Source organism: Lagenorhynchus albirostris, chromosome 4 (assembly GCF_949774975.1).
Source record: "Lagenorhynchus albirostris chromosome 4, mLagAlb1.1, whole genome shotgun sequence".
Lineage (NCBI taxonomy): Eukaryota > Metazoa > Chordata > Mammalia > Artiodactyla > Delphinidae > Lagenorhynchus > Lagenorhynchus albirostris.
The window spans coordinates 33,634,960-33,651,757 of record NC_083098.1 but is presented as its reverse complement, the minus strand read 5'-3'; the positions used below and the strand labels follow the sequence as shown (position 1 = coordinate 33,651,757).

Below are 16,798 nucleotides of genomic sequence, written 5' to 3'. Positions count from 1 at the left end.
CAGGAAACCCTTTATTTTTTAATTAAGAAGTCATTTATTTAAGTTGAAATGTATTTCAAAATTTTATTGTGAAATAGCTACAAGATGGTATGTTGAGGTATACAACTGTTTAATGGACAGTAGTAAAATAAAAGCCCATGTCTTTGCCACCCATCTCCAGACATGAGACATGGCTAGAAACTCAGGAAGCCCCTGTGTGTCCTTTCCCTCTCACATCTGTCTTATTTCACCCCAGAGGTCATTGGCAAATCAGTAATCTGAATTTGGTATTGATTCCTGCCTTTTCTTCATTATAATTTTCCCACCCCATTTGAATCCCTAAAAAATGAGTTATTTAGTTTTACTTTGATTTAAACATCATAATAGAATTATGTTGAATGAACTCCTCTACGGCTTGATTTTTTGCTCAACATTTTTACTATGATGTGTAGTGCATAAGCCATTATGAACACATTAAGGAAGAATAGCAAAGAATGATATGTACCTGCTGCCAAGGCTATAAAATAGAATACCACCATTATCACCTATGCTCCCTTTGGGCCCTTTTGTGATTGCACCTTTTCTCTCCACTGCTCCAGGCTGATTAATGCCAAGATTTCAAGGATAATCATCTCCTTGTGCCTTACAGTAAATGTATTCCTACAAATAGGAATATAGTAAAAGCATTGATTTTGCTTTGAAATTTACATAAATGGATTCATACTCTATGTATTCTATTGATATTGTTTTTTAAATTCAAAGTTAGAATCATCCATGTTAATGTGTGTAGCTGGGTTCTTTAATTTTCATTGCTTTACGGTATTCTATTGTAAGTCTATATCACAACTTATTTATCAATGTGCTGTTGATGGACAGCAAGGTTTCTCTGTCTGGGGATATAATGAACAATCTTGCATGTGTCTTCTGGTGCACATGTAAGGAGTTCTGTAGGCCCTAGAGTGTAGGATGGGCATGTATCTCAGAGGGTGCCTATGTTCAGCTATACAGATAGTGCCAAATTGTGTTATGAAGTGGTTCATCCGACTTTATATTCCACCAGCATTGAATGAGAACTGTCACAGTTGTCCATGTCCTACTTTCTATTGCCAATCTGGTGGGTGTGAAATGTTATCCCACTGTGGTTGTAACTTACATTTCCCTTAGTACGAATATATTTGAGCATTTTTTCATAGTTTATTGACTATTTCTGTTTTCTTCTATGTGAAATGCATATTGATATCTTTTGCCTATTTTTCTGCTAAGTTTTTTGTGTTTTACTTGTTGAAGTGTAAGGATTTTTAATATATTTTTATTAGTGTTTATCCTTTGTTTTTTGTTACAATTTTTTTTTAATAATTTGTGACTTGTCCTTCACTCTCATTAAGGCACGTTCTGAGTTTAACGTTAGAATGAATCAGTCTTATTTTATGATTTGCCTTTTTTGTAGGCTGTTTAAGAAATTCTTCCCCACCATGAGATCATGAAGATATTCTCACATTGTCTTTTAAAATTTTTATAATTTTCCTGTGTTTCACATTTATATCTTTAGTGCATCTAGGATTGATTTTTGTGTTTTATGTGAGTTAGAGATAGCTTTTCTTTTTTTTTCCTTTCTTCTCCTCTCCTCTCCTCTTCTCTCCTTTCCTTTTCCTTTCTTGTTTTTCAATCAGGACTCCCAGTTATTCCAATGGCCTTATTACCATGTGATCTACAGTACCAGCATGGTCGTACATCATGCTTCCTGACTCTACTGGACTCTCGACTCTTTTCCATTCTTCTCTTTGTCTATCCACACATTGACACCACACTGTCTTAATTACATTTGCTTTATAAATCATCATATCAAGGAAGCAGCAACCCCACAATATTTACCCCATCTTCAGATTCTTCCTCATGAGTATATTAGCTGTTATTGTCTATCTGGCTCTAATATAAAGCATTGTATCCACTTGTTAAGTTTTACACACACACACACACACACACACACACACACACGCCTATTGGATTGTTTTTCCATGGAAAGGATATTTATTCATGAATTTTGGGATTATATACAGCTGTTCACACCTTCATGCATGTAACCCATATAACTATGGCATACACATTTGATTTCAGGTGGAACCTTACCCTAATTAACAACAACAACAACAACAAATCTCAAAAAAAAATCATATAGCTCCAATCTAGAATTTAAGTAACTTAATCATCAGGCCAAAGTGTCCTTCTTTTAAATCTCACAAAGTCCTGCATAGCTATGCATTGTAGGTAATAATCATCTATGAAAACTTTTCTTGATTGACTTTTAAAAAAATTGTTGTAAGAACATTTAACATGAGATCTACTCTCTTGATACATTTTAAGTGCACAAAACTGTATGTTAACCATAGGCATGGCGCTGTGCAGCAGAGCTCTAGAACCTGCTCATCTTGAATGAGGCTTCATTTCTCACTAACGAGCAACTCCCTGTTTCCCATGCCCCTACCCCTGGCAACCACCATTCTACTCTCTGCTTCTGAATTTGACTACTTTAGATACCTCACATAAGGGGAATCAAGTAATATTTCTTTTTTCTGTGATTGGCATATTTCACTAAACATATGTCCTCAAGGTTCACCCAGGTCATATATGGCAGGATGTTCTTTGTTAAGGCTGAATAATCTGTCATTGTAGGTATACACCACATTCTCTTTATCCATTCATCCACCAATGGACATTTAGGTTGTTGGAATTTCTACTGGAATTATATTAATTCTAAATACCAGTTTGGGGAAAATGTGTATCTTTACAGTATTATCTTCGAATCCAGGAATAATATGGAAAATCACACCAATTACTTGTTAATAATTTAATAAAATTACTGTTTCTTTAATAATTGTAATAAAGTTTTTTCTATACCATATTTCTTGCTAGATTTAGTCTAAATATTTTATACTTCTTGCTGAGGTAAATGAAAATAATGCTTTTTCTATTTCTTTTTAAAGATTTTTTTGATAGGGACCATTTTTAAAGTCTTTATTGAATTTGTTACTATATTGCTTCTGTTTTATGTTTTGGTTTTTTGGCTGCAAGGCATGTGGGATCTTAGCTCCCCGACCAGGGGTCGAAGCTGCACCCCCTACACTGGAAGGTGAAGTCTTAACCACTGGACTGCCATGGAAGTCCCCAAAAATGCTTTTTCTGACAGTGTTGGTGTGTACACTTGAAATTAGCTTTTATATTTTAATTTTGTATCTAGCAAACTTATAAACTCTTATTGATTCTGATATTTTTCTGAACATTCAACATATACAATCATCTGGGAATGACCATTTTTCTCTGTTTGTTGGAAGTTATATAGTTTTTTCTTTCTTTTAATGGTTAGCCTAGGTATTTTTGTTTTGTTTTGTTTTGTTTTTTTGCAGTACGTGGGCCTCTCACTGTTGTGGCCTCTCCCATTGCGGAGCACAGGCTCCGGATGCTCAGGCCCAGCGGCCATGGCTCACGGGCCCAGCCACTCCGCGGCATGTGGGATCTTCCCAGACCGGGGCACGAACCCATGTCCCCTGCATTGGCAGGCGGACTCTCAACCACTGCACCACCAGGGAAGCCCTAGCCTAGCTATTTTGACATCTACAATTAAAGCCTAACATTAATCAATATCATGCTCCTAAATAATGTACGAGACTTAGAATTCTTTATCTTCTAATATCCCTTTTCCAATTTATAAGATTTTTTTGACCACAATTTTAGTTCTTTCAGATTAAGCATTATTAATATTTTAAAATTTACCTCCTTCTTTGCTACTCTCTTTGCTAATTGTTCTTTCTTCCATCTCAGACTTTCCTCTGGAATCATTTTACTTCTACCTAAAGTACATCCTTTTGTGAGAGTCTGTTGCAGTAAACTCTCTCACATTTTAGTTGTCTAAAAAAGTCTTTAATACTTGTTTTTACGAGATATTTTTGCTGGGTTTAGAATTCCAGGTTCATAGTTATTTTCTCTTATCATATTTAAGATATTACCCTACTGTCTTCTGGTTTCCACTTGTTGCATTAAGAAGTCAGCTGTTGATCTAAATACCACTTATTTGTACCTTTCTTTGGAACTCCAGTTAGACAAATATTGGGGTCATATCGCTCTCTCCTACATCTTTTTCAAATTTTTCATCTCTGTTTGCCTCTTCTCTTCAGCCTAAGGAACTATATTTTTCATTTCCAGAGGTTATCTTGGGTTCTTTTTCAACTCTTTTTGGGTGTTTTAAAAAAATAACCTTTTGTTCCTTGCTAATGCTTCCAACCTTCTTTTTTATATATTTAAATATTTAATAATTACATATTTTGTGTCCAATAATTTCTGCATCTTAAGTCTTTGAAGATTTATTCCGCTATCTATGGATTTGCTGGCTGTCATTCATGGTGCCTTGCTTCTCTGTGATTTTTGTGCTTGTTAACTATAAGCTACTCCATTGTCCTGGAAACTTTTTCTTTGAGGATTCTTTGAAGCCTGGGTTGAATTTTTTCCCTAAAGGGAGGATGTGTTTTTGATTCTGCAAATCACCTAGACACTCATCAAGCAAAGCTGATGTAATGGCTTACATTAATTTTGGGGAATTTATATATATATATATATATATATATATATATATATATATATATATGATAGTATAGCTACCATAAATTCAGGTTTAAGCTAATGAATTCTCAGCAGAGACTTTTTCTCTCTTTCATCTGACATCAAGGTCAAGAAAAGCAAGTTTCTGTGCATTCATTTTTAATTTTTTTTTTGATATTGACCACTAATTTGGAACATATGTAGCCTTTAGGTTTACAGCTTTATTTTGGTTTTCCTATTGGATCTTTCACCTTTTGTGGGTTCAGGCTTCTTCCCTTGTTTTCCACACCCTGTGCAGTTATCAGAAGTGAATCTCAAGGAAGAGGTTATGTTAAAAACCCTTAGAACAAAAACAAGCTTTTAGTGCTTGCTTGCCTCCGTGAATGACTGTTTTCATTTATTTTTCTTTCCTCTGAGGATTCCTTACTACTGTAGCAACTCAGTAATGCATTTCAACAAACACACACACACACTTACAATTTATCAAGCATTTTAGTTGTTTTTATGATGAGGATTGTTCCAGTCTGTAGTTTACTATACTTTTGTCAGGAAACATTTCTAAGAATCTTTAATTATGATATTAAATTCATCTTTCCTGACACATAATCATTAAATTTGTGTCTAAAGGCATCTAACACAGGTTTTATCAATGTATATTTTTTAAAACATAAGCCAGTTAAAATAGAAAACTGGTATGTATGACAAATCAGTAAACTTGATCTCTAATGTTGCAGTGTAAACAGGGTAACATGCGAGAAAACCATTTTATTAGTTATTGGTTTAGTAAGTTATGATTAGATGGCTCTCTGATGAGAACTGTGTTTTCTGTCCAGTTGTGCCCGAGTGTGCCCTGTTCCATAGTCACAAACCGCAGGTTTACTTTTGCATCTAAACTTCTTGTCACTATAACTTAAAAACATCTACTACTCACTGTTTAAACCAGAAGGAATTTTGGAGCTTGACTATTTGACTAACATTGTCTATGTAAATAACAGATGGTGGTTTTCATTCCATTATTTGGTAGATTAACATAAAACAAAATGATCAAACTTTCAGTGTTTCAAGGACGTAGCTTTAAAGCAGAGAGTTTAAAAGCTTTTGGATAACATAAATGTTTATCACGTTCTGCTTTGGGCATATACATATATGTGCGCACAGTTTGTAATTGACTGAAGTAACTCACTTATGCTATCAAACATTGAGTATTTGAAGAATCTAAATCTCATTTTGATGTGTACTTAAAACTTGGACAAAAGCTATACAAGTCCATATATCAGAAGGAAAATATTACTACAATTTTCTTCTCAAGTTATTAAATAACTGGCACGCTAACATATAAGAATGAACAAAAAGTTGGTATTTGTGAGCCTGTTAGTCTAAGGAAAGCATGGACTTCTGCCCATATATTAGACAGAGCCCAGTAGTACTTTCATCTCACTGGTGACAGTAAATCCTCGATGTCTCTGAGAAAAATATACATAGATCATCCAAGGCGAATTGTGGATCTAGTAGGTGTGCCAGCCTTGAATCATCTCACAGACTGGTTATTGTCTTTTCTATTTGCACAACTTTCACAGCATGTGCCAATTATTATGTCAAAAATAAAAACCAAGCAAGGAAAGCATTAGAACTGCAGATGCATTCCAAGTGTAAAATTCCAATTATCAAAGCCTAAACACAAGCCTTTTATTAGAAAATCCACTTTGATCTGCACTGTAATTGGCACACTTTCTACCAAGTGACACTGGCAATTTAGTGTTGTGTTTCACTTTATTTTTCTTTACTAATAGTAACAGAACATGGTAGCAAGCTGAATGCCCTGTTTGGTGGAGACAGAGCTCCAGATGAGAGCTTTGGGTCCACCTAGACTGGGGCTTCTCTGCTCAGCTCTTGTTCCACAGAGACTTCTAAAAACCATATTCTTTCATTAGCAGCTCATCAGCATGCATTTTAATGATTCTTCAGCTGCCAATCCTTAAATCTACTCTAAATTTGCTAAGAGGGGTTTTAGTAACATCTGACCATGGTTTGTAAAAGTAATTTGGTTTTCTGAATTGACAACTAAATCTGATGACAATAAATGAATGTGAATTTATGAAGTTTTAAATTTGGCACTATAGTGAGTTCTTCATATAGTATATAAATATTTATTTTTTCTTAATAACAGAAGCAATAAAATCCCCCCAAAACACTCAATGCCAAAGTTAGACTTATTAGAACAGGATATGATTACTATTAGCATCCAGGTAGGTACATGATAGCCTGAAGTTTCCTTGGCCTACGTTGGTTCTCTAGGGGGACTGGTTCAGATAGAGCAATCAGAACTGTGGTTTCCAGGTCATATTTCCAGAAACTGTACAGGTTCTTTCACCAGAAGAGCAAATTTTAATAGTCCATAGCTATTAAATGTTCTCCTTCTACATTCAGAGCTTACACAGATATTAAATCTGTATCTGCTGATGGAGGGCGTGAGAGACACATGCACTGTGTCACTCTCCCAGCAACCCTATGGAGCCATTATTCATATCCCCGTTTTACAGAAGATGAGACTCAGCTCGACAGAAGCTGAGTCACTTACTACAGGTCACAAGCTTAGTAGTGGGGGAGCTAGGTGCTTTACCTAAATGAAGCAGCCAGGGCTAGGGTTTAGGCTTGGTTTCAGGTTTCTCAAACTCCAAATCAGTACGCACTTCAGCAGACTCCACTCGACGGAATTTCTGACATTGAGAGCTAAGTAAATCATGACAGTGGAATAATAATAACAATCAATTCAGTAAGAAATTTAATTGCAAAAGGGAAGAAACAAAACAGAGTAGAAACTAGAGAAGGGAATTCTATCAGGGGAGGAATTTTCTTAGTCTGGGGAAAAACCTGTGTAGGGCATAAACCTCAAGGCTCAGTTTCCCTCACCTGGTTCTACTTGTTACCTGGGGGTGTAACAAATATTACTGGGTGCTTCCATGTGCCAGAACCTGAGCTAGGGATTTGGGAGATGGTGATGTAAGAGATAACCATCCTCACCTTGTGAATCTTCTAAACCAAGAGGAATAACTCGGCAGAACTAGGTGAGCAAAGACCCTGCAGGCACTTTTGGAGAGTCTGTTGGGGGCAGACGTGGTGATGGTACAGGGCTGGGTGGTCTGGAAAGAACCCTGAGGATGTACAGAAGTGGGGACAATTCCAGGTGGATGGAAAAGCCTGCAGGACAACTCTGAAGTGAGCGTTTGAGGAACAGAACATGTATGAGTCTTACAGCCAGAGCAGACAGAGCAAAGGGGAGAAAGAGAAGAATGAGATTTCTCAGGTGGGAGAGGCTGGAGCAGGTGGTCCTGGGGAGGCTAAAAATGCTGAACTTCATCTTAACTGCTGTGGAAGCCAATCAAGGGTTTTATGCAGGACAGTCACAGTGTTGTTTTTTATTATTTAGTTCAGAATGGGAACTGGTTGAGTGGGGAGGCCAATTAAGTAAACTAACACAGGGGACAAGGTGGGAAATGCTGGTGGCTTGGAGGAGGGCAGCAGCAGGGAAATGGAGAGGGTGGATTCAGGAGATGTTTGAAAGGTGGACTTTGCAGACATGGGCTAAATATGGAGACAGAAAGATGACTTAAGAGAAAGCGCCCAGATTTCAGATACTCATGGCTTCTTTCCCTCCTGCATGTCTGAACCATGTAAATGTCTGCCTGTTCTCACCTTTTTTCACAATGACCCCGGGCACTAGGAAAGTGGGCCCAGCCAGTGGGAGGAGTTGAGGGACAGGTAAGCGTGTGAGCATATGGGTCAAAGGTGATTTGAGACTTTTTAAATAAAATAATTTTCTGGGCTTCCCTGGTGGCACAGTGGTTGAGAGTCCGCCTGCCGATGCAGGAGACACGGGTTCGTGCCCTGGTCCGGGAAGATCCCACATGCCGCGGAGCGGCTGGGCCTGTGAGCCATGGCCACTGAGCCTGTGCATCTGGAGCCTGTGCTCCGCAACGGGAGAGGCCACAACAGTGAGGAGCCCGTGTACCGAAAAATAAAAAATAAAATAAAATAAAATAAAATAATTTTCCCTTTTTTTTCTCTCTCTCTGGAAATAAAACTAGGAGAACTCACTGTGCAAGAACCCAAGTTTCTGGATTTTGAAGTCAGAAATGAAGTTCAGCTCATCGTTTTAGCTGAAAGTAGGGAGCATAGAGCCTACAGCAAAGTAGCAGTCTTCATCCAAGATGTGAACGATCATCCACCATGCTTTGGTCAAAGCATTTACCAAGTATCAGTGTCTGAGGGCCAGTTCTACGATGCTCACATCATACAGGTAACAGAAATGTGTTGTGTGTGGGGGAGTGTGAATTAAATTTTAAATCTTTCCTTGGCATATACAATATTTGATGCACTGGATGGAACTTTAGGTTGAAGGAAGTCTGGAGTTTCTGAGCTCACTCTCCTTCCCCCATCCATTTCGTGCTCGGTTAGACCCACCTGCTTTCTCTAGGGCCCCCGTAGAACACTAGCAGGGAATCTAGAGGGGCACAAAAAGCAGCTCACCTTACACATGTGTACAATTCAGTGGGGAAGTCAGAAGACTAAGTATACAATTTAAATGTAAATCACTAATGTTATAATAGAAGTGTATGTTGAATGTCATGAGACAAAAGAGGAGGCACAGACTGTTCCTGGAGGAGAGTGTCAGTCTTCATGAAGAATGAGGTTTGCACTCAGTCTTAAAGGGTAAGCAGGCATTTGCCAGGTGGAGCTGCAGCCAGATGAGCATGGCGGCAGCACAGACACATGGAAGGGGCCCCTGGTTTGGGTTTGCAGGTGTCTCATGTGAAAGTCATAGATCTGCTGTTTCAAGCCCAGCCCTATCTTGGGACAAAGCCCCATGCTCTGAAAAAAGAGGGTCTGTTCACATGGCAGTCTTCTTGTTCAGGCTCCAAACCCACCCATCCTTGATAGACTCTACCTGCTTCGGGGACTGGTGCCCATTTTCACCTTTCCCTTCAAGGTTGAACCGATGTTTTGAATTCAAGAACCTGGACATTACAACACCTACAAGCTCTTGGGAATCTGCACAGGAAATGGGTATAAACCCCCATCCTGACAGTCAGCAGCCTAGTGGGACATTCCCTTTGGCCTCTGTAACCCCACTCCCATGACCCAGCACCGCATGACTTTCTCTCTGTGGTAGATGGAGGCAGGGATCCAGGTGATCCCCTAGGTTACTGTGCAGCTACCTTCACCTGAACATATAGAGACACTTTCCTTTGATTCCTGCCCAGTTCAGATGCACACGTTCGCCTCTGACGGTGCAAACAAGACCAGTAGAGGCTCAGCTGTCTTGGAGTTTTAGCTCTGTGCTCCCCACATGGTCCAGGATTCCCGAGATTTCCTACATTATTTCTGCCCATTTATTTTGTATGATTGGAACTTAATTGCTCCAGGTTCCAGCCTGTTCCAGAAGTGCTGCACCTTTACTCTAGCCATGACAGAGATGCTTGAGAGGAAGGTGAGGAGGTAAAGGCGTTCTCTTGTTCAGCCCCCGCACCCCCAGTGATGCCTGTTCAGCGGGGATCATGGATGCCTCCAGCGCCACTGTGGGACCTGCTTGGTCACAGAGGACTCCTCCCTGGGGAGCTGGTGCATCATGCTTTGTTGCACACGCTAACCTGGACAGAGATAGACCACTCATGTGGAATATGTGAAGGTGAGGGTCCCATTAAAGCCCATGTACACGCGACAGGGAGAGAGCCTGACTTGCCAGTGGTTCGGGTGATAAAACCTTCGAGAAGGCCCAGTCAGAGACGGATACAAGGAACTTTGTTCTTCATATTTTTAGATCATTTAGTTTCCAGGAAACTAGAACTGCCATTTGCCTGTATCCTGTTCAGATAGACAGGAATGTAGAAGGCTCTGGAGTTCTTGCTTTTTGCTACCACACTGCCTACGCACCCTCCTTTTGGTTGCAGCCCCACAAACTCCCTTTAGGAACTGACCCTCCTCTGCCAGATGCAGTCTTGATGGGACTGTCAGTCAAAGTGGTGACCTCCCCCCCACCCCACCCTGCCACAAGGTGCTGTCAACTGCCTCGGTCCCATAGAGACTTTCTCTCCCTGGAATTTGAATCTTGGGTGGTAGGACACCAGACAGAGACATAATAGAGGTGATTTGTCTTGATGGCAACAGCTCAAAGAAGCTGTGCCTTAGAGCTGTTCAGGTTCTTGTGCTTCACCTGGGCGCTGTCTTTCTGCTATGTTTCTTTCCTGATGAAGTTGGCCATAGTGGATTTGTGTTGCTGACATCCAAAGACCCTAACTGATATGCCTCCTGGGAGGCCTACTCTCTGTAACTCATTTAAGTGTACAGCCTAGGGGACATGATGGACTCTATTCTGATGGTATGATAAGTTTCTCTTCCTTGTGATCTCGAAGGGCACTGTCTGTTGCTGCCTTTCTGTACCAAATAGCTGGTGTGTGCCCTCTGATGAGGTTCTGGATACCCTGAGAACTCTGGCAGCAGTGTGAAGGATAGATTGAAAAGGAAGGGAGTTACAAGCAAAAACCCACCAGGATATCAGTACAGTCACCCAGGAGAGAGATGACAGGGGATGGGAGCTCAGGCCAAGGCTGAGGGGCCTAGAAGATAAAAATAAATAGAAAGAGGGACTTTCCTGGTAGTCCAGTGGCTAAGACTTCATGCTCCCAATGCAGGGGGGCCTGGGTTCGACCCCTGGTCAGGGAACTAGATCCCGCATGCCACAACTAAGAGATTGCGTGCCACAATTAAAGATCCCGCATGCCACAACTAAAAGATCCTGCATTCCGCAACTAAGACCCAGCACAGGCAAATACATAAATAAATAAATATTTTTAAAAATAAAGAAAATGAAATTAATCTGTCAGCTTGTTCTTAAACAAGATCTTGAATCCACTGATAGAATTAGTTTGTGATTAAAATGTAAAGCAGACGAAATAATATATCTCCATGGAGAGTGATGCAGAACTTTTGTTTTATCTTCAACGCTAGTACTTGGACAACTCATCAAATAAATCACCAGGACCTAACTTTGTTAGCACTAAATCTAGGTTTTGTTTCATTTAGCGCAAAGCATGCAGTATTCCTACTGAAAATTACTTGGAAATCCTTTCAATGAATCTTCAGAATAGTCTTCTCACCCATTATTCACTTTAATATAAATGTAAGCTTCAGCCATGGCTAATATTCCTTTGGTCATTGTCTTTAAAGTGTGTTTGACCATGTGATTCTTTCATAATGCATTTCTCTAAAAAACAGGCTTAACCCATTCTGCAGATTCAATCCTTACCTAACGGAGGAGTTTCTTCCTCACAGGTTTTTGCCACAGACCAGGACAGTGGGACAAACGGCATCATCGAGTATTCTATTCTCTCCAGCAACCAAGTACAAGCGTTCCAGATGGACACACTGAGCGGTGTGCTAACAGCAAGTGCAGTTCTGGATTATGAGTACACCAGAGCCTACAGGTTTGTCCAAGACTCAGATCCATTTGACCGGCTATTCTGCTTTGTTGCCCCACAGTGCTCACCCTGCAGGCCTCTTTGAGTAAAAGCACACCCATAAAGTTGGACGACTTCGGGAAGAAAACCTAAGAAACTGTGAACCTTGTTTGTCTCTGGGGAAGTGGTCACTTGGGAAGCCTGGGGTCAAAGAGATGCTTGACTTCCTCACCATGCATTTCAGTCTGCCTTGTATTTGTATGTTCTTCCAAAAGACCATGCACAGACAGTGTTTCTTTTAATCCTCACGGTCACCTCCAGAGAAGTTCAGTGAGGCCTTTTCTCACTCACTAATGAGACAAGGGACATGCAGTGTCTCACTCAGGGTTACAGAACCATTTAACCATGAATCATGGTCTCATTGCCAGGTGTTCTAATGCCAAATCACACTGTTTCTACCCTACAAGCTACAGAGCAGACCTTCTATTGAGGGAAAAAACAGGAATACAAGATACCTGAGTGTCAATATTCTCCTAGGCCAGACTACTTACATGTTATATGAAGAAAGCGCAGTGTGTTCTTGTGGTTGAGTAGCAAGAGCCAATTAAAATGGGATCTGTTGCTGGGTGGACTGGATTAATTTAACTCTGAAAAACTTCCCAACTCTAAACGCTTGATTGTTTAGTTCTTTTTGTTTAATATATTTCAAAATATTACTTCAAAGGTATTTTAAAAGTTTAGTTTAAGATCTTACTCTGTGTTAACTAGTATAATTTTTTCAGGATTATTTTAGTGTAATCAATTGTCATGATACTTACTATATAAATATATTAAAATCAATTGTATAAATATGTTATAACCTATTCCTGCTACATTGTATCTATAGTAATTTTAAGTGTAAAGCTTTTTTTTTTCTCTCCATAGATGACTGCAGGTAAATCTCAGCCTAGTTGCCACCTGAGTGATTACAAATTCAGAGATTCTTGAATGTCTGCTATGTTCCAGGAACTAAGCATTTCCTGATTGCAATGACTTTCTGTTACAATGTTCTTATTCAATGGAGCATAATTAGCAATTAAATTTAATTCCTTTCAGCATTTTCCTATTTGAGTCACAGTTTCAACGTTCCCATTTCCAACATTTAAATTGGTCCCAATATTTAAAAGCTCCCCTCTCCAGTTCCTCATGAATTTAAGCTGGGAGAAGCAGGAACTGAGAGAAGATGAAATCTGCATACACTGCCACAGAGAGACTCAGAGGCAACCACACTCATGCTCACACACACACACACACACAGTCTCCACTGTCACCGAGGCAAGGGAACATTTTGAACCCCCTGCCTCTCCAGGTTTCCCCCCTTCCCTCCCCCCTTGTGGCTTCTCTGCCTTTTTAGTGCTTTTCCTGATATTTAAGGCAGTGAGAAAAATAGGAGGATTTTCCCCAGCCTGCTATACCTTTAGTGAATGTTTTGGAAAAGATGTCATTTAGCATTTAACTTTTGTTTTTAACTTTTGAATTTTGCTACTTTGTCTGACACAGGAAGATATTCCCAATTCTAGCCCTCTCTTTTACAGTATAAAATGAAGGGGAGGAAGATATTGTCAGTTGTGATTCTACTCAATATAAATGCATTAAATAATTTTTAGTTCTCATATTAAGCCACATATAGGAAAACTCAGTGGACAGACTATGAAAAATTAGTTCTTTAGTTCTGTCTGACTGATATTTCTGAATTTTATAAACTATTTACCAAGCATGAGACTGGGGATATAAAGACACATGAAACAGTTCTTGTTTTCAGGGAACTCGAAAACTGAGTGCCCTGATAACCCATGGCAGGAAGCATAGTAATAATCACAATACGTGCCATTTATGGAGCACCTGTTTTACCGGTTGAATTCTCATAACAGACTTAAGATCTACAGAGTGAGGAAACTGAAATTCAGAGATGTAAAGTCTTTTGCCAGGAATAGGCAGCCAGTAAATGTAGAACTGAGATTCTTGCCTGTGTGAATGGTCATAGTAGGGCTTCTTACTGTATCATGTGAATGAATCTTTAGAGTATATACCTGTATGTTTACAAAAACAAAACAGAAAAAACACTTTAGAAACTTAAAATAGTAATATAAAATAAGTTCCAACTCACAGTTGTGAAATAACACATGTCTAGTTGTGAGCATGCAGAGATGGGATTTGAATCACTGTTCTCCACTGCTTGAGTTATAATTGATGGGGTGAGATTTATCCCTGCTTAAGTTGGTAATCGATATTCATGTAAGTCTTATAAAACTTTAGGGCCAAGATTTAGTTAGTCTTTTCAGGGACTTTAAATAAAAACGAGAAACAAAAAAGCCCTAGGCAAATTTAAATGTTTAAAAATTCACTTTCTGTAGCATAAATATTCAAGGTCAAAGAGCAGTTATTGCCAGGAGCAATGCTAAATTCATACACTCCATTGAACACTCATTATGACTGTGAGAGAAAAAATAAAAAGCAATTATATATACAAGGTAGGAAATGGGCTGAAATGTTAATTGTCTTTTCCAAAATACATGACTCATAAGCAGCAGGGCTGGGATTGGAACCTCAGTCTGTTGAGTCCCCATGGAAAATGGAATAAAGGCTTTCCAGGCAAGAAGCATGAGGAAGGACATGGACACGTGAAAGTGTTTGGTGTATTTGGAAATAACAAGTGGTACAGTGCACCTGAGAAGCACTTGAGTGTGGGATTATAAAAAAGAGGCTGGAGGTGTGGAGGAATAGGAGGAAGATAGTCAAAATGTACAAACTTCCAATAAGATAAGTACTGGGGATGTAATGTACAACATGATGACTATGGCTAACACTGCTGTAAGATATACAGGAAAGTTGTTAAGACAGTAGGTTCTTAGGGTTCCCCAACACAAGGGGAAATGTAGTTTTCGTGGTTTTTTTTATTTGCATCTATGTGAAATGATGGATGTTAACTAAACTTATTGTGGTAATTATTTCACAATATATGTAAGTCAAATTATGCTGTACACCTTAAACTTATACAGTGCTATGTATCAATTATATCTGAATAAAACTGGGGGAAAAATCTCAGTCAGTGATGTGAAAAATGAAACAAAGCAACAACAAAAAAAGAGTCTGGTAGGTCACAGGCACATTTTTGAGAAATTTATATGCCATATACTGGAAATTGTACTCTATTCTGTAGGCTATATAAAAGTGTAAGCAGTTGAGTGCATGCTAAGATCTTTATTTTTAAGGACATCTGGTAATGGTTGTCTTGCAAGACAGAGAACCAGCATCAGACAGACCAGTTAAGCTAGACAACAGCTGACAAAGATCTATTATGTGGATGAAGCTGTGAGGATGGGAGGAGAGGACATACTTACTAGTTGACTCAGATACGGAGTCCATAGGAACATGGTGATCAGTTGAATTTATTCAACAAGGAAAGAGATAGAAAATGCTTCTGAAGTTTCCACATAGGAAAGGCGGGAAGAATAGATTGGGATTGGGATTTTTTTTCTGGGCATTTTGAGTTTGAAGGGCCAGTGCAAGAGCAAAAGTAAAGATACTCCTTTGGCAATTAAAAATAATGATCTGGAGCTCAGGAAAGAGATCTTCATTCAGGATTTAGACTTGGGCTTCATCCAGGGAAAATGTGTAAAATGGAATTACCTAGGACGCTATGTGAAATGAGAATTTGGGGGATTATCACCACTTGGGGGCCAGACAGAGCAAAAGCAGCCAGCAAGATAGATTCAGGGACTACAAACATCAGAACAGAACCTGGAAAAGGGGGTTTCGTGGAAACCAAGAGGAAAGGTTGATTGTACGAAAGAATAAGCTTTCAGAATTTGTTTGGATTAGAATCTGCAAAAGTACTCCTTAATGTAAAGAGTTTGCAAGGAATATACTTCTCCCAAATTGTTTCCTAACAAGATAAAGTACACACTGTTGTATTTGCAGGTTAATTAATATAAAACAGTGAAGTTAACTTAAAACTCCAGTTAACAGATTGATTTTCTTTTTTTTTTAAATAAGAGAAAGAGGGACATTTTATGATAAAAGAACTAATACAGGCAGTGTACAGTAGCCATAAACTTTTACATACCAATCAACAGTAGAGCCAAATACATAGAACAATATCATATTTTTTTGTTTTGCTGTGATGATATTTTCTTTTTAACATCTTTATTGGAGTATAATTGCTTTACATTGTTGTGTTAGTTTCTGCTGTATAACAAAGTGAATCAGCTATACCCATACATACATCCCCATATCTCCTCCCTCTTGTGTCTCCCTCCCACCCTTCCTGTCCCACCCCTCTGGTAACAAAGCACCGAGCTGATCTCCCAGTGCCCTGCGGATGATTCCCACTAGCTATTTTACATTTGGGACTGTATATATGTCAATATCATTCTCTCACTTTGTCCCAGCTTGCCCTTCCCCCTCCCTGTGTCCTCAAGTCCATTCTCTACGTCTACATCTTTATCCTTGTCCTGTCCCTAGGTTCTTCAGAACCTTTTTTTTTTTTAGATTCCATATACGTGTGTTAGTATACGGTATTTGTCTTTCTCTTTCTGACTTACTTCACTATGTATGACAGACTCTAGGTCCATCCACCTCACTACAAATAACTCAATTTCCTTTCTTTTTAATGGCTGAGTAATATTCCACTGTATATATGTGCCACATCTTCTTTATCCACTCATCTGTCGACAGACACTTAAGTTATTTCCATGTCCTGGCAACTGTAAATAGTGCTTCAATGAACATTGTGA

General features: G+C 39.1%; 1 protein-coding gene across 1 annotated transcript in view; it reads left to right on the top strand.

Moving 5' to 3' along the window:
* Window positions 1-16,798, top strand: part of DCHS2 (dachsous cadherin-related 2) — a 290,076-nt gene that overhangs the window by 252,508 nt on the left and 20,770 nt on the right. The window contains exons 15-16 of the mRNA XM_060147145.1: window positions 8,655-8,866; window positions 11,899-12,050. Coding sequence (XP_060003128.1) covers window positions 8,655-8,866; window positions 11,899-12,050 — 364 coding nt within the window. The remainder of the gene's footprint in view (window positions 1-8,654; window positions 8,867-11,898; window positions 12,051-16,798) is intronic.